The 18,917-nt window shown below is 44.3% G+C and overlaps 1 protein-coding gene across 3 annotated transcripts in view; it reads right to left on the bottom strand.

The window, feature by feature from the left end:
- Window positions 1–18,917, bottom strand: part of brsk2b (BR serine/threonine kinase 2b) — a 182,750-nt gene that overhangs the window by 67,670 nt on the left and 96,163 nt on the right. For all 3 annotated transcript variants that reach the window (XM_008281743.1, XM_008281742.1, XM_008281741.1), the window contains exon 2: window positions 5,935–6,029. In XM_008281743.1, the coding sequence (XP_008279965.1) occupies window positions 5,935–6,029 (95 nt within the window). The remainder of the gene's footprint in view (window positions 1–5,934; window positions 6,030–18,917) is intronic.

Genomic DNA, 18,917 nt, shown 5'->3' on the forward strand with positions numbered 1-18,917 from the left:
GCATTCTACTCCACACCCGCCCACCACCGTCTCTGTCTTTTCAACCTTTATTCCTCGCTTTTCTCTGCCTCTTTTGTGCTATTTTAGATTCTGTGCATTTGAAATTTCTGATATCATCGTGTCACGCGGTCATCCCAGAAAGGAAAGGAAGGAATCCCCCCCCTCGTGTCGGGTAATTTAGACGAACGCAGATTGCAGAAATCATACACGTCTTGTAGGAATATAACGTCTCGTGGAGGGGAACTCGCACATTCAAACAGTGCAGATTGTTAATTAACTCTTAATATTGATCCAGATGCTTGTCCTTTTATGTCTGGCTGCCCCGGCTGTGACACGGCGTTGTCATTCTCAGCTTATAGTCCTTAGTGTAGTGCTTCAATTATTTGCTTCAGGGGGCAATTATATTTCAGACTTCTGCATCTCCAAACTCTCTGTCAATCCGTCACACACACACACACACATTTCTCGTTTGAAATGTGTGTGACTGGCATCAAGGACAGAGTCAGCAAACCACGAGTAACCTCACTGCACTAAAAAAACCCAGCGTGGCTATGTAGAGATATCTACTTCACAAGACATCCGTCCAAAGTGTTCCAACTTCATGTTCGCCATCCTTCCTCACCCTCCCCACCACACACACACTCACTCGCTTTTCCCTCCCCTCTATCTCCCTTCATCCTGCACTTCATCCCTCCTCTCCCTCTCTTCCTTTCTCTCTCTCTGGGCTTGGGGACAGTAGAGTGACTTTGAAGTCGTGCTGCTTCAGGAGGAGAGAGAGTCGCTCTGGCTAATTAGTTGTCCTTATCCCAACAGCAGCAGCAGCAGCAGCAGCAGCAGCAGCAGCAGCCGCCACCAGCTCACTGGCTCAGAGGTAGAAACAGAGCAGGCATCAACAGCAAACTACCAACTGCTGCATGCTAAAGATACCCTTCTCCCTCTGCTGGTTGTTAGTGCTCGCGGCTAGTAACAATTCAACTTACCCCTAGACTAAACTGCAGATTAAAGCGGTTGCTCCTTTCACTATAATGATAGGTAATACGGTATGAAATATAGTCCAGCAAATCCTCCGCTCTCAGGGCAAAGCTTGTCAGACCATAGTCGACTGCGGTGTCGAGATTCTGCTCAAGTTCTCTCCATTTTCTCCCCCCGTGTCATTGTCGTCGGCGTGTCTGTTAGTTTTACAGTCGTAGCAGCTCTTCCAGCAAACGGGGGAATTGCACCGCGCTCTTCGGGCCAAACCTTGTCATTTTTGAGGGTCATGTTCGGAATTTTGTTTTTCTTTCATCTTCTCAAAAAGTGCTTGATTTAAATGGCTGCTTTAGCCTCTCTATTATATATCACTATATAGCACTGAGTGGCTCAGGTAGCAGAGCAGGTTGTCAACGAATCACGAGGTTGGCAGCTCCCCTGCATGCCGGAGTGTCCTTGGGCAAGAAACTGAACCACAAGTTGCTCCCAAAATCAGGCGAGCGCCTTGCATTTGAAAGCACGATCTAAGGTTAAAAGGTGCTGTATAGGTGCTAGTCTTGCTGTGTCAGCCCATTCTGAGAATGATCTTCTTGTACCATATCATCATTCTTCCGTAGGGTAAAGACGCTTTAAAGCTTTAAAGACGCTTCTTTAAACCAATCACAGCTGTCGTGGGCGGGGCTAAGGAAATGGTTGTTGTGGAACATTTGCATGCAGGGCGACAAGTACCATCATTAAAAAAGGATATTAAACCCATAGACTGTATAAAAGATGGACGTAGCTACCGTGACGTCACCCGTTGGTTTCTGCACTGAGAGAATGAAGCCAGGGTTTTGCTACTTCCTGGTTGACATCTTGGATTTTTGGAGCCAGTGACGCAAAAATCGTCGGAGGGGGGCGGAGCCATAGGAGCAGCGATTGGTCAGACGGATTGAGAGGCGGGCCCTCTCTGCCCGCCCACATTTACCGCTTTCTGCTCACTTCGGCTGTCTGCCGACTGTCAATCAAGCCAGCCACGCCCCTTGCCCCGCAGAATGTTGACGATTTTTTAAAAATTCAGTTTTGATTTATTTTCAGATTGGCCACCTGATCTCTGGATTTGACTATGAAAACTAATAAGAAAAAAATCCTGAACTGTAGGAATGCAGTATTTCATGATCTGTGATCACTTCTTTTCCAATTCAAGTCTATGGGAGCCAGGACTTTTTGGAGCCAGCAGCTCCTGGACGTAGGTTTTTGACACTTCCTGGTTGGCTTCATTTTTCAGGGCCGGTTGCTACGTCCATTTTTTATACAGTCTATGATTAAACCACAAGAACATAGCAGGCCTGCCTCACTAAACAATCCAAATTCTTGTCAAAACTTGAAATTTTCAGCGTGGCAGGTTGCTGCTTTGAGGTTGCTGTTGTGGATATAGAAGTGCAGATGATTTACCACCAGCATTAAATGACACCATCTCTACTCTGCCAGCTTTTCTCAATATTTTCTGCCTTGTAATTCTGGTTTTATGTCTAAGAATTCTAATGGCATCAGAAATCAGACAATCGTCAGCTAGTTTTTGTACTTTACTATTGTTTTTCCATGAAATGCCTGCATCACAACAGACACATATCTTCAATTCGTGCACTTCCTCATATGGGAAGGGTATAACAAAGAGAATATTTCTTTCTTATGATCAATAGTTGGGAAGCAGTTTGACCACGCCGTGTGTGTGAAAATCAAATTAATAGATCAAGAGGACCTTTGACAAGAAATGCAAGTAAAGATGTGGTGACCCTTCTGTGTTATCTCGTCTCAGCAGGGTTTCCCTCGGCACGTCCATCCTGTCCTGACCTCCCCCCCTCAGTTTCTCAACCTCACAGCACAGAGACGAGGCAGCAACAGAGGGAGAGAGAGCGAGCAGGCAGAGTTTCAGAAACATTAAGCGCTCCCTCGAGACGCACACAGAAAAACACAGACAAAGTGTTGGTTCTCTACATCTCTCTGTATCGGCTCTGTTTCGTTTGGCCTCAGTGCCACAGACTGCTGACATACTGTCACATGTGCACATGCTGTGTATTCTTTATCTGTCTGCTTCTCCCTCATCATCCCCGACGTGACAGGCAGCAACTTCCCACTGACGGAGACTCTTATTATTATTCAAGTAACTCCATTGTTAGGTTTTCTGCTTAGAAGTGAAGAAAGAAGAAAAAAAAAAAGAAAAAACACTGGGCTGCACTTGCTCTTTGAAGTTGTCAAGGCTCATTCCCTGGTTGCAAACTGACATAAAGTTCATAGATGAATACATTATCCAAGACAATTCAATGTCTTTCTGGTCTGTAGTGTCATAGCCTGTAGGCTTATGGACTAAAGAGTTCAACATTAGTTATATAAAGTTCAACAGTGAGTGGAGGAGAAAGCTCCCTGCCAGATACTCCGAGACAATTAATTCAACCCGTCTCCTCATCTTCACAGACCCCTGACTCCCAAGGCCAGTCAGGAGAAGGACAGACGGAGAGGGATGACATGGGTCATGGAGGATGTGCTCGTGCATATACATAGTACGTCTCTATGACACATGTACACACCCTCTTACGGACGCTTGTGTGCGTGTGTGCGGCCTGTATTTGTCTGTTGGTCCGTGCATGCATGCGTATACTGTATATGTGTCGTCAGCACTGTTGCACTGACACACACACACACACACACACCTGTCCAGGAGAGTCAGATTCTCCCCTAATGGCACCATGGGGACCCGAGACATTAGCATATTAAAAGGTGACATTTCGCAGCCTGAGCCTTGCAGGAGGAGTGCAGGCCGATCACTCTGACAGCCTGACAGCCAAACAGGCAGGCCGGAGAACAGACATGTGAGACTATGGAGTGCAACACAATGGAAATATAGGAATTTGAGTCTGGAAAACACCTGTACAGTCACAGCGGGAGCCTCACAATAAGGTTTGTAATCTGATTTGTGAGATCAATGTCCCAAAACAACTTTACATCTGACCCCTCCGATGCGGTGGTCCAGTAAGTCATGCCTGAAAACACAACAAAATAGTTTCAAACTACATTTATACATCAGCTTTGAATTATAATTGAGGCCTCAAGCTAAGGTCAAAGACCAAATTAACTCATGCACTGCAAATGAACTCACAGAAACTGCTAAACAAAAATAATTCTACAGTTTGTGTAATATTAATTAGATTTCTAAACCCGTGAACTGCTGATTTTTACTGCTGCATGCGCACACGCACAACATTTTTATGCAAGTATTGCTCATCACAACCTGTGCCCAGACTACGTAAAACAGGTACAGGCAGAAAAACACACATATTTTAGCATCTGATCCAAAAATAACAGCACCTGATTCACAGTCTGGGATGAGTAAACATTTATTTTCAAACATGTTCTTGCATGTGAAATCATGGTGATTGACTATGGTTCTGCTGCTGTTACACACATGCGCGCACACACACACACACATACACACACACACACGCCGAGGACCAGCAGTTGAGAGAAGTGTGACAATGGCTGAGTTCAGTAATTGGCTCTGAACTGCAGTTTCAGCAAAAGCCTCGGTCCTGTCGGAAACCTGTCAGTATTTGGCATCTGTTAGTCTCATTTTCCTCTGCAGGGCAGCGAGATGTTACCTACCTCACCGCTGTCACATGTTACAACGGCTTCTCCAACCACTTCTGCTAAAACTAATAATACTTCTGTCAAAGCTGAGGCAACAGAAATGACCCGTCTCTCTCCTACGAAAATATTGGACTATATGTTGAGGGGAGCAGGAGACAGAAGGAGGTTTCCACAGCAAAAAGGCAGCAAGTGAGGAAAATGCTCACAGCAAGACGCTGATTAATACCAACTGTTTATCAAACAGCAATATCCGAGCACAGAGCGCTTTTCATCTAAAGTCTAATGATGCTGCCGCATGAAGTGATGCAAAACTGAGGGATTTTCCATTTTCAGATAACCTGTACTGTGAGCGAACTCGTTCTCTTCCTGCTTTCCAGCTCATAAGCTAACAATTACAGTAGGCACTCCTCTCTGTGTGTGTCCTGTGATAGACAATTTTCAGGTGGTAGCATCTTGTAGAGTTGTCCTCTGTTTTCCTTGCCTCTTCAGTTTCTTTACAACTATTCCATCAACACAAGGGCCAATTTTGCAGAGTGCCAATTTTGTCTGGGCACTGAATAGAGCTGCCCAGCAGGAGTCCCGAGATGTAATACGAAAAAACTTCCCTACTGTACCCTCTAAAAAGAATCAATGTGGGTAACGGCAAAAAATTATAAACAGCTGTGTTTCAAGATCTTGGAGTGTAAGCACAGTAATTGTAGTTACAGAAACCTGCTTTATTGTTCTGTTAACCCTGGATGTTTTAGAAGCTCGTGATGGGGGAGCCAAACATTTGACTCATTCAGTTTGAAATCAGAAAAAAAGATGCAAATCAGCACCTTCAAAGACCTTTTGTGACTAACTCCACTCTTCATGTGGCTTATTGTCAAAAAAAATTACTCATATTCAAACATTTCTGCAAGATCAGCTGCTAATTCTTGTTGAAATCTTCATTCTGTTCAGACATTTCACTACTTCGAAAAGCCAGCTGTCCATCAGCATGGATTTTGTGACTCCTCCAGGGAAACGAACATTCAATCACTTTCCAAATCTTATGGCTGCTACATTCAGCTGTACTACTGCATGCTAAGATTTTGGGGAGAGAGAAAGAGAGGAATGACGTTCAGCAAAGAGGGACAATGTGGTTATGTAAGACTGCTGCACCAGACACCAGAACTTATCCCCAGAATTTGGGAGGTTGTTGGAAATTATTCTTATATACAGACACCCAGGTGAAATAACTACAAAGCAAATACCTTGTCTTCTTCACTGACAATAATTTAAGTTAAAAAGAAAATCTTTCTCAGAAGAGACAAGAGGATAAGCAGAGTGGAAACCTTCGCTGTCAGCCTTTAATCTTACCTTCATTAGTACTGACTCGCTGAGTTTCTCACGGTTGACGATCTTTATGGCGACTTTCTGGCATGTTACACAGTGGACTCCCAGCTTGACCAACCCTGAGAAAACAAACAGGAAACACACACTTCATTAGGTCAAGCAGGTCAAACGCTCTTTAAGATATCTGCCCTGAGGACAAATGGCAACAAGACGACGCTCGTTCGCACGGCACCAAGAAAGCAAGTCACGGCCAATTATGCACAGTGCCGAATGTGAATTTCTAGTCGGCATATTACACAAGGATGCAAAATTACCGCCGATTTAAAGTGCCGTGTGTGGGAAATTAAGGGGTTTTGTTGGCCACCTACTAATGTACATTGACCAAACTGGTGTAAAATGGTGCGTGACCTCATGTTCAGAACGCTCATAATGACTCCCAAAGTGTTGTACAGTTCTTTAAATAAACTGCCCTCTGGGGTTTATTTGAGCCCTAAAGGCGGTAAGCGAGTGGGCCATTTGTGTTATTGATTCCGATAATGCACTAAAACCCGCTGTAATGCAGTTGTGTTAACTTGGCTGAAATGGCACCAAACAACAGCGTGGGAAAGATAAAAAAAGGTCAGACACTTAATGGAACTAATTATTGACCATCAACCCCCCGCCCCTCTAAAAAAAAAATGACAACAATACAATATCAGGGAGGGTAAATTAGAAAGCTGCATTTCAACAACCCAGCAGAAAATATATTTACTTCACAACACAAACACATTGATACGCGGGGAGAGATCGGAGCGTTTGATGCGCCATGCCAGTCGGTTCTACTGGGATTCCCGCGCAAACATTCTGTCAAAACTCTCACAAATTCCTGTGATTTTTTTTTTCACGAGCACAAAAAGCGTCTCCCCTGCTTTGCTTTGCTAAATATCCCCAGGTATCCTTAGTTAAATGATCAGTCACGAACAATGTAGAAAGCAGACAGTGATACCGAAACGCGTGCGGTTACAGTGGAACAAAGTGGGGTTTGCATTTGATGCAGGGGGGAACCATGACAACAGCACCAATCCGTTTTCCGCCGCGTTAGAAAGACGTCGGCGTCGCACCGGTTGCTTACACACTGAAACAAACTCTATTAAAGATTTCCCCTATGGCCTTGTGGTGCTGCAAGGATTTAAGAAACAACAGAAGATGATTTTAAACTTTGCAAACTGAAACACTGAAGAGGAATAATGTGGATTTCTTTCCGCTCTCCTGCTGGCAGATATGAAGATTGTGGAATTAAGTTAATTAAGCAGCACTTTAATGTCCCTAAAACAGAAATGATGCAGTTCCTGTAAAGAAGCACGTCCAGGGGAGAGAAGCAACGCCCTGCAAGCGAGCTCTCTGGCTGACACGAACCAGGCGGCTTGCATGGGTTTCTGGCTCGCTCACCTCCGTCTCCCTCACACTTTTATATCTATATGAACCGCTGAAAGAGGCGAGTCAATGGGCTTTGAAGCGGCGGCGAAGTGCAGGAGAGTAGAAAGCGGTCTTCTGATGCCACGGGAACATCAAGGAGGCGAGAGAAATGCGGGGAGGGAAGCAAGAGTGGTGATACAGAAAAGGAGAAAAAAAAGGTAAATAAAGAGCAATTGAAGGATGAAGGAAAAAGAGGTGGAGACGAACGGACGGCGCATTATTCAAATGACAGACAATTAAGCAATAATGGAGAGTGCTGCGTGGGAGTCGGGCTCCGGCTCGGGAAGTTTTAGGGGCCGTGGGGGGACGAGAGCCGAGAATGACAAGAGAGATTGGAAGCAAGTGCTAAAAAGAGGAAGATAAAAGAAGATTTGGAAAAGGGGACGAGGCAGCTGGGCAGCGAGGAGGTGGTGGTGGTGGGGGGACGACAACAGACAAACCCATTAGCCCTGCGATAGTAATCATATGTTAATGGGCGCTATAGAGAAGCTCATAAGTCATGATAAACACATTAAAGAGGAAAATATCTGCCTGCAAACACATGAAAAGTTAACTGGATTATTTGCCTCGCTATCCATCTTCCTCCAATGCCTGTGTTTTTGTTGAGCTGAGGGCACATTAGCAAAGAAGGAAATGTGCGCGGGGAACGCGGCGCATTACGATTTTACAACCACTTTGTGTACGGGATTGAAATGAACTGTTAGAAGAGCAGTTCGGTACATAATAGACCGGGACAGAAGACATAAGCCTCTTTTTTATGCTGCATACATAAAAGATCATGAGTTAAAAAAAACACAACAAGAGAACGAAACTAATGGTCACGCAGAAACACATTCGACTGACCACGTGGCAGCGCTTGATGAAAAGTCAACGGAATACCAAAGTTGTTAAATAAAACCCCCCCGCGGTGAGCATTTATGTCTGTGCCAAATTTTATTGCAATCCATTCAAAAGCTGATGAAACATCTCACTTGAGGCCAAACACATCAACTTGACCTATGACCATGTCGGTGTAGAAAGGAACAGCAAACTCATTCAGTGTCTGTTGAGATATTTCACCCAGAACCAAAGGCGTTAAAGCCCACCACCGCCGTTCCTATAAAGCCGTGCTGGTGCTATTTCATGTATTTTACATCAAAATAAGGGCCTAGAGAGCCCAAAAACAAGCTAAAGCACGTCGTTTTGTGTGGGTGTTATGTGCAGAATTTCACACAACCATTTCCCAACGTGCAGCGCTTGCACATAATGTCAAAGTGTGGAACACAGACGGAGTCGTATTTACCAATCGGACTGCACATGAATTAAAGAAACAAAGAGACACTTTTTGATCCCAGATAAAAAAAAAAAACAAAAAAGAAACCAAATAAATAAAACAAAATCAGAGAATAAATAAATAAAAAATCTGTGAGCTTCTTTTGCTTTTGATTTGGTTCAACAAAACAGCTTTTGTTTGAAGCAGATACAGAGGCATGTGGTTGAGATCTGTGGAGTTGCAGAGAAACCAACTTTCTGCCTTTGAAAGATCTTTCCATTTACAGTGTCTTTGCAGAACCTTAACGCCATTTTAAACCAGTGTCTCTAAGATAAATGATGATTAAAAACTTCTCTGTATGTCTTCCATGCCTCGTGTCCAACCCTAACATGTACGATGTTCTTACAGTAATTGCGTTCTGACTTCACTTGCCCCAAGTATGTTGTGATATCTAATTAACTTCGATCTCCCCATGACCCAAAATGAACTCCCTTCTACTTCCCCTCTAATGTGCCGTAATGAGGGTGATTACCTGCTCCCAGTGTCCTTTTCACCTGTCTGCACCAACACCCCCTCGCAGCTCTGGATGTCCAGGCTGAGCCCAAAGCGGAGCTGCGAGGTTAGGCAGAAGGATGTTTGGGAGATGTCCGGGTAAGACACCGGGGTTTCGTCTGGATCTGGCAGGGCTGAGCAGGTAGGTTGTCTTTGAACATAGCTTCAAATGTGAGGCTTTGACTGAAAGCACAAAGGATCGGAGCCTCATGGGGGGAATACAGACAAGATTCCAGTTTCCAGTGCACGTGATTGGTGTGTGTGTGCATATGAAGCTAGTGAGTGCAGGAATGTGTAGATTCTCTTTCTAGATAGTGCAGCAGCCCTGCGTTGTGACTCGTATCAGGTCATCTATGAACCGCACATGCAGACTGGCGTCGTCACATACGGTACGGTTTCTATGCTTTTCATTGACACATAGACAAAAACAGGCTGTGCAGCAAAGTTTGCGATGCCACTGAATCGGCAAGTGTATTGATGTCTCCTCTCCTTTGCCCTCCACCCAAATCGATAGCATCAAATGTTCTTGCCTTCACAACAGTGTCAGAATAATGGCATCAGCCAGAGACTTATGGGCTGGAGAGGCCACCATTGACTGACCCCCAGCCTCCATCCCAACTCTTTCCATGCACCCCTGTGATTAATGATCTAATGTTGGAGGGGGGGGACTGCTATTGGTCCATGGCTCAGGGTTTTGCTGCACATTAAAGGAAGCTGCTGCATTGCTTGGAAGCTAGCAAACCAGCCATTTAGGAGAAACCGGCTGGAAAACGAAGGGTCAGAGTCAAAGTAAGAAAAAGAAACCAACACAAGAAAAATCTGATACCTTTTAACCATCAATGGAAGAACTTAATGAAAAATGTGCAAAAAGATGTAGAACTATGACCAATCAGCTACTCTGCAAACTTGGAAATGAGCTTACTGTCTCACTTTGCCGTCTCTTTATAAGTTATCGCCTTTCTTAATGTCATTGCTTAACTTGCTGTCCTAAAAGTGACATCTAATGGTGCCAGCTAAATTCACTTTGACAGCATGTAGTTGAACTTGTTGAACTGAGCAGCTTTGTGCCAAAGATTTAATGGACAAAGACTTGATGGCCAAGAACATTTTCAACCAATCTGGGATTTTAAATAGCCTTCAGTGCATGTGGCTGCCCGTATATCTCACCCACCAACACCAACAAACAAGTTATATCTGTCACTATTTGGTGCGATAAGGAGTTTTCAGTAACGTGTGATATAACCAAATAAATGGGTTCCAAAGTTTCAGAGCATCTGAATGAACTTTCGTAGACTACCAAGTGAGAGCTGTTTATGTGTATTTTTATTTAAGTCTTTGGACTACTTGTGGGAATTCCCAGTGGACTCTTGTTGGCATGTTTATGTTTGCCTTCCTCTGCAATCCCTTAGAGCTGTTTAGCCTGGCAAAGCAGGCAGGAAACCCCCACCACCCAAGGAGAGAAACTCTCTCTTCTTCCTCTTCTTCTGTTAACTTGAGAGAGCCTTGCCTGTTGCCGTTTTCAAAGTAGCCTGATCAGTGTTTGATTTATCATCGAGCATCTAGGGAAGAGCAGGTAGGAGAGGAGAAGGACCCTGACTGTGTGCCTGATTTCCGATGCCATCAATCAGAAACACACAAAGAGGCAACTGGAGGAGAGCGAGAACAGGAACACCCTGCTTGCACTTGAGTCGAGGAAAAGCTCTTTATGATCTCCACCTGCTTAACCACACACATCCCGGAGAGCCACACACATGCGGTCGGTGTTTTCTGCTTCATCCTCCTCACAGCTCCGGCATCCATGTGGTTAAAAAATCATTACTGGATTAATTTCCATCTGGAAGCAACTACAAGGAGAGGAGAGCACAAGATGAAAAAGAGATGTTCTCACTTGCGCACCTCTCTCACTTCCAAACCTGATCTTTCAGAAGCGCTAAACCAACGCCGGCAGATGGTAGTAGCTTATGCTGGCTTAGCTTTCTCTCCCCGAGGCGCTGGCTCTGAGAAGCTCGTTGCCCTTAGGCACAGATCTGTGAGCTGCTTTCCACTTCTGCTCTCTAACCCTGAATGCTCTACATCAGGGTTACAGCTCTGCCTTGGGATCTGTGTTTGAAAGGAAACACAATGTGCTGCTAAGCTTTATTCCTACAGGTTTTTTTCTGGCCATATGGAAAGCCCCTTGCAGCAGGGGCGTGGGAGTCCCCTCCACCGGGTCAAAGGGCGAGAGCTACCATCGCCGGCCACCACACGTCTGAGCTATCCTTCTCATTCACAGAAGATGAGCGAGAAAGTCAAATAATCAAATTAAATTATCTTCAAAAGTGCTACACTGAGTTTCTGTAAAGTATATGTGGGCGGTGACTAAAAAAAGAAACGCACGCTTTCGTTGCAGCTTCGCGATATATTCCTCATAACACTTTGCATGTCTCGGTGGTGCCAGATACAAACGGTTGTGACAAACGAATGCCGCCACATGGTATGTGTGTAATTATACGAGGGGAATGTTGTGAATCCTTCCCAGACAATCTTGCTTTCTGCCAAATATTTCTCTGTTCTCCTCACACAGTACTTGTAGCTAGGCAGATTCTCTGAAGCTTCAACCAATTGCAATCCATGTCCAAAATCAGTTTTAACATCTTTGGGTTTTATTTTTTCTTATTGCCACCACAATTCAAAACTATCGCATAAATAAGAAATAGCAGTTCTACATTATGCATTTTGAAGCACATTAATGATTATTGTCAGACAAGTGTATAAGTGTGAACTTTAGATGATAACAGGCGTTGGATTTACCAAACTGAAATGCCAGAAGAAGATACCGAGCAACTGTTTTGTGGTCTATTCTGCAAAACCGTGAGCGGGTCAAGAGAAAGTAACTGGTCTTCCCTTTTTGGACAGTCAAGATGGAGGCTTTAAGGGAGGAGTTAAGGAAGTCATCTACGTCAAAGTGGAGCAGCCATCTCTAAACGACACCAATTATCAGGTATTTATAATGCAGTCTCTCCCTAGAAAGCTTCATTAACACTTTAAGTCAGCAGCCATTCAGCCTTTGAGGCAGGCATGTGTCTTATGTTGCTAATAAGCCATTAGCCTTGTGAATTGGGCGTGACGTTTGTATATCTTGTACTCCCTCATTGGTCATTTAGAACCGATGAAGCCCCCTGGATGAAACGTCTTCAAGAAGAAGTCCAGTGTCCTTCTGCCGCATCTGCTAGGATTAATATTGCCCAGATGACTGAGAAGATATATTAAATAAAACTTTTTCAAATTCATTTTCAATACTAGTTTATTGACCTCATTAGTCCATTTCAATCAGCCTCTCTTTTCTGTTTTGTTGTCTATTGCTACACATCCCTCGTTTCTAAGCTTCTCCCAAATGTTTCCCTCATTTCTTCTCTAACAGTGTTTTCTAACTTATTTGTCTGCATCTTTCTATTCACATCCTCCTATCTATCCACAAAAAAAGGAGAGCGAGTGTTGAGTCATATTGTGCAGGAGGGAGACTGCATGTCACAGATCAAACAATGTTCACTTGCTACTCAATGAATGCAACCTCTGCCTGTCTCTTCTCTCTCCATTCACTAAATCTCCATCTCCTCAATTCCTCCACCTCCTCTTTTGCTCCTTTTGCATTTCCAGTCAGCCATGACGTGAGTCTACCCAGCCTGAATTCCCCCCTGTAGCCCTCTAAACCCTATCAGCCAAAGCAACAGCATCAACATCAGTAACTCCAGCGGCCCAGACCAACAGAACAGCTTCAAAAGCAGGAAGAGCAGTTTAGCCCCGGAGTGCTGTAGCGAGGAGGGAGGCACGCTGACGCATGCATACAGAAGCTGTTTATTTGGCCTGCGTGAAATAAGAGATTTGCTCAACAGCTCCCTTATATGTTAACTCCCTGCACAAAACAGAGATCTTTTGGTAATGCAATAATATCGGTACTCTCCTGACAACAAAAGTGAAGCTTCTTTTTTTTTCCCTTTCAAGGGCACCCTGGAGATAACAGGGATTAAGCACATTGCTTAAAAACACGTGTACTTGCAGCTGAAGGGCGTTTTTCTCACTTAAACCTCATTATTATTGAATAATATTGGTTTGCGCAATTATCTCTGGCTTCGACATGATCAATTTCCCTCCGTCAGAAGGCGCAATCTGTGCATGGAGGCAAAGGAAAGCCACTTTTCTCTGCAGAGTCGTGTGATCCGGTGCACAGGACGTTCGTAATGATATTCAGCAATATTAAATTTAAGACAAAGTGGTTTCAGTTTATCTTCGATTACCTCTGAAATTGAATGAACTGAGCAACATTTTCATAAATCTAAATGACAAATAATGTACACGAATATCCACGAAGCTATACCGCACATCCTGGGACATATGTGCTAACATGCTGCTCTCACAGCGGCACTTCTCCTTTCATCCAAGTATTCTCGGCAGCATTTAGCATCTGCTCCCTCTGCGTATTCATATGTGTGCGTAGTATATTTGAGCGAGCGAGCACGTTTGTTTTTGGCTGTTTGGGTTATAGGGAGATGAAGGTACAAGGGTGTGGAAAGCCAATTCCATATACACGACTGTGATTTACATAACATAGCCCCGACAAACGCAGAGTAAAATGTGGCGCGAGGTGATGAAGTTCTGGGCGGCTTCAAGGCAGCAATCTATTTTTCACATTCTGAAACAAGCACGAGAACAATCGCGAGCGTAGCCCAAAGGTAGCAAGAACTGAGTGATCCACTTAGTTGGTAACAAGCTCTCTGATTGGCATATCTTACAAAAATTCCCACCCCCCTTTCTGCATCAGCCTCATCAGGATGTAAATATGTGCATGGATCCATCCTCAAAAGCTCATCACCTGCACGGTGGAAGATGCAAGCTTCACACGCTTGTTTCTGGCGGCGAGACAAACAAGTCTCATCGCCAGAGGTCTCTAAACGCATGATTGCACAGCAGAAAATAGCTCGGAAAGTTCACATATTTGACTCCGCAATAAGTTGTGTGAGCTCCGTCGTACACTTAAAAGATCGGTATGGATTTTGTTGATCAAACATGCGCAAAAAGAGTCAGGCAGAAGTTGGCGGGTAGAGATTTCGTCAGTTGTTGAGGAGCTAGTCTCCCCATTAAGTTGATCAGGGACACTGATATCTTTTCTCTTCGAAATCTCTGCGGAGATGTCGCCGCAGATTCAAAATATTCAAGTCTGAATTCCGGCCTGATGCGACTGGAGGTCAGGCCACAGAGCAGAGCGAGAGTGACACTGTCAGAGGAATGTTCTGCCTGAATCCCAAACAGGAACATCAGAGCAAGCATGAATGAAGACACGGCAGAGGAGATGAGAGGAGGGATGGAAAGAACAAATACAAAAAAAAAAAAAAAAAAAAAAAAGGAGGCTTTCGACAATGAGGCCAGTGACAGGGAGACGGAGAAATACTGATAAGGATAGATAAATAGAGAGATGCTGAGGGGGGAGACATAGTCAAAACACAGAGAGAAAGTGGGGCCTAGGAGGGCGGGGCACAGAGACTCAGATCTATTTTTAATGTCTCTGACTGGGGATCTGCAAAAGGAATGTATAATTACAGCCTCATGAATAATGCAAGCAGGATTCTTTTAATTAGCCACACCAGGCCCAATGCAGCAACCGCAGCAGACGGGACAATCACGTGCACGTACACATGACGCACACTCATCTACAGTAAATACACGCTAATAAATGAGGTGACAAGAAAAAAAAACAAAACAATCTTAGCAGTTTGCATATGTCTGTCACTTTTGGAGCCCACGTGTTTGCTAAACATGTTCTCGCCCACTCCTCCGGGGAGACGGGAGTCAAGCGAACAGGCGAAATGATGAGCTAAGGACCGGTGTCTTGGTGATGACTCTCTGATAGGCTTTAAAGCGAGAGGAGCCCCTAGACACCACTCAGAGAGCTGCACACTGTCTGCCTGTCATGTGTTAGATAACCCCCAATATAAAAGTATGAATTATTAAACATCTGACTGGATAATATTACAAAACCCTTCGCTGTAACCACAGAAAGAAAGACACGCCGGTAGCACAAGAGCGGTCGTTCTGTATTCTCACGGACAAACAAAAAGCAACTCCTGGAACACATGCGATGTAGACAAGTCGATTGTGTGGGCTAGAAAAGGAAAAAAAAAAAAGGAGAAGAAATCCAACAAGCACTTAATCAGACCGTTCTCATTTATAATTCAGCTTGAGTTATTTCATTAGTTAACGGTGTTTGGATTGTCTATGCAGCATCTTCATTATCAAACACGGATCAAACCGGAACAGACTTCAGTCGGAGGAGTTCTCATCAACCTGTCCTAATAACCGCCTTCTTCCGAAGGAGAATTAAAATGGATGGTCGAAGCTCAACCAGGGGGGAAAAAAAATAAATAAAAATCTCTCCGCACATCAAGAAAAAGGCAGGAAGCTAGATCCAAGTTGGAACGACGCAACGAGACACCGGCAGGATGTTATTTGGTTGTTATCTGGCAACTTGAATTCTCCCATCTTCAGAGCCTTAATTTGTAAGCTAATTTGTGGCTGGCAGAGACAGGCTTGAGTATGGAAGAGGATATTGGATGTAATTTGATGTCTCACTACATCTTCGTTTGTTGATTGGAGTTTAATTGGCAATGAGGGTGCTGCGTTCCCACTTTGGGGCACACAGGGGGGTGACGGCACCCACACAGACTACAAACTCCATCTCACACAGCTGAGGGAAAAATACACCGGACCAAAAAAAAACCAGATCGTTTTCTAACTTTGTTATAAAAAAGTAAGACCTTAACCTCGACTTGGCTTTGGACAACTTTTTTGATTTGTAGTCATCTGATAAATAAACTGTGAAAAGAAAGAAAATGACAGCAGGGAGGATTATCCAAGGTGAGCACAAACCCCACCATTATGGTCAATATGTTGTTTTTATACAGCGTGTGCATGTCGGGCAGAACGATCCTCGACAGTACATGTGTGTTTGAGGTGGGGGGCTGCCTCCTGGTGTGTGACATTGATGCACACACACACCTTTTCTAAACAGAAGTCAACAGGTTCAAAACTAGCGGCAAATAGAATCCTCTCCCAGGTTTTTTTTTTTCCCCCTTCTTTCCCATGTCTTTGTAGAGCCTTCGTTCTCTGCAGCGCAGAACAAACACTGCACAGCAGAAAGGTCAAGGTGTCAATGCCACCGTTAGTGTATGGTCCAATCAGAAGCACCTCGAGGCTTGGAAACGATGAAGACGAGATGTGTGCATGTGTGTGTGCATTTGAGACACTGTCTTGCAGGAAAGGGTGGAAGATCTACACAAGAAACATACAAAATATCTGCACGAAAACAGTGCTAACATCATTGAAAACACACCAATCAGAAGTTGTAACTGGTTGCACACTTTTCCAGTAGATTTGCCAGCACGATCACTTCAACAAGAGACGCTTCTCCGATTGATGCATCGAGTTGAGCGAGCGAAAGCAGCCGTACTAAATAATAATAATAATAATTCCTTGAGTTACCCAAACCGATCGCATCTACACATTTACAAACACCTATTTTTACCACCAGCAGAAGCGCTGAGATGAGTAAACATGACTCATCCGATTTGGAATGTTTTCCTGTTTCCTCTATTTTTACATTTGTGCATAATCCATGTTAAATTCTGCAGAACACAGTCGCACGTCGTCACGCAGGCTCATTTGCATATTACTTAAAGGGAAATTGTTTTTTTTTTAGCCTCTGTTTTTGCAGTTTTCCACCCATTTACACTCTTGACATACATACTATCATGCAGGAAATCACTGCTAGTTTAACTGTCTATCTACAAGAGTATATTATTGCTTCTTGGTGGAAAGCATGAGCTCCCTAAGAACTGTGAAGCGACTCACTATACAGCAAGCTTCCACCCTTGCTTGTTCATATTTAGAACAACCTAGCATATTAGGCCATTGCGCGTCTCAGTGGGAGGGACTGCAGATGAAGACGGGAAAGGGGTGGAGACGGTGTATTATGTAGAGGAACAGAACGCGCGACGAGTTTGCGGGAAGGCGCGCCGCGGTGGGAGGACGTGTTGGTAATCGCCCCAGCAGCCATTGGTGAAGCTGTTGACATCTCTGTCAAGGAGTGGGATAAATTGAGCGACTCTTCTGGCTGAATCAATGCGTCAGCGGCAGCTAGCTCATTGCCCAAGCCACCTCTGCATCTCGACGGGGCAACGAGGGAATTTCTATTCACCGCAAATAGCAGAATCTCTCTTTTCTTTCCCTCTCTCTCTCTCTTTATTTAACCCCTCGAGCTCGAGTCAATCATTTTTTGCTTTATTCCCTCTACCCAGTCAATCAGTCACTCTTCCTCCTCCTCCTCTCTCTCTCCCCGTTGTTTTTGTTGTTGCCACATACGTCTCTTTCCTTTCTGTAATCCCCCCACACTCATTTTTTCCCAGGAGACACAAGGAGGGATGGCGCTGCTGTTGCATCATGCACTCCTACCATAACAGTCGCTTCTGCGTGTATCTAAGTAGCAGTTTGTATGAAAATATCAAATGTCAAAAGACAAAAAGATAAAATCTTAGGAAGGGAAAAAAAAAGAAGAAGAAGCTGGGCATTGACCCTGCTTGAACACTCTTGTCTATAATTATCACTGACTGTGTGTTTATGTGTGTGTGTGTGTGTGTGTGTGTGTGAGCAGCGCACACATGTGTACCAGTGAGTAACATCCCACTGCTGAATGGAAATGAAAGCGATTCTGGAGACGATCCAAGGCCCAGATTGCCTGCTTTCTCAGAGACTGGGCTCACGTCACAGAGCTTGGAACATTGCCTCGTACAAAAAAAAGTGTAGATATACGCAGACTGGACACACACACATGCACACACATCTAAGTACCAAATGAAAATACACGCAGCAGAGCACCAGAGGCACTTCACCAAGAGTCCATTTCACCTGGCCTTTTTACTGAACAAAGAGTAATGTGAGTGTGAGATGTCTAACAAAGCCGAGGGAAAGCTCGGCCCGAACGGCAAAAAAAAAAAGAGATAAAATGAAGAGGGGTGGGCAGAGAGAGAGAGAGAAAAAAAGGAGGAAGTATGTTGACTGAAAAAAGAACAGCGGATTTTAATAGAAGAGTAAATTGAAAAGGCAGAGGGAAAGACAGACAAAGAGGAGAGAGAGAGGTAGATGTTCAGAGTGCCAGGTATTCCACCACCAGGGAGACCGAGAGCAGAGAGAGACATCTGTTCAACACAACTTCAGGGGGCTTTTACTCTGATGTCAGCCTGTCACCGCATACAGGACCGCGGGAGTAGATGCATGCAGAGAGCCTGGAGTACACACACACACACACCACACACACACACACACACACACACACAAACTATAGCATGTCTCTCCTCCATCTCCACACCTCCACGGAAATCCACGACTAAAACCGGCCCTTCAAACAGAGACGAGTGGTCGGATCACTGCGCTTCCTCCTCTCAACTTCTCGCTTAATTTTTTAAGCTCTTCAAAGTGGCTGTATACTTTTCATTAAATGATCAAACAACACTATTAATCCCTTGATCACACAGATCCATCACTTGGTGTATTAATTACCCAGAGTGGCGTTGAAACGGGGAAACTAATCAGCGATGCTTTTGAAAACCGATTAATTGTAAAAATCGTGTAAATGTTTCTCAGCTGCAGGCCTGATTCAGAATGACATCGTGGTGCAGTTTGACAACAATCACAGGCAGACACTGAAATTTCCAACAGTGTT

The sequence above is a fragment of the Stegastes partitus genome, unplaced genomic scaffold (genome assembly GCF_000690725.1).
Source record: "Stegastes partitus isolate 25-593 unplaced genomic scaffold, Stegastes_partitus-1.0.2 Scaffold243, whole genome shotgun sequence".
NCBI lineage: Eukaryota > Metazoa > Chordata > Actinopteri > Pomacentridae > Stegastes > Stegastes partitus.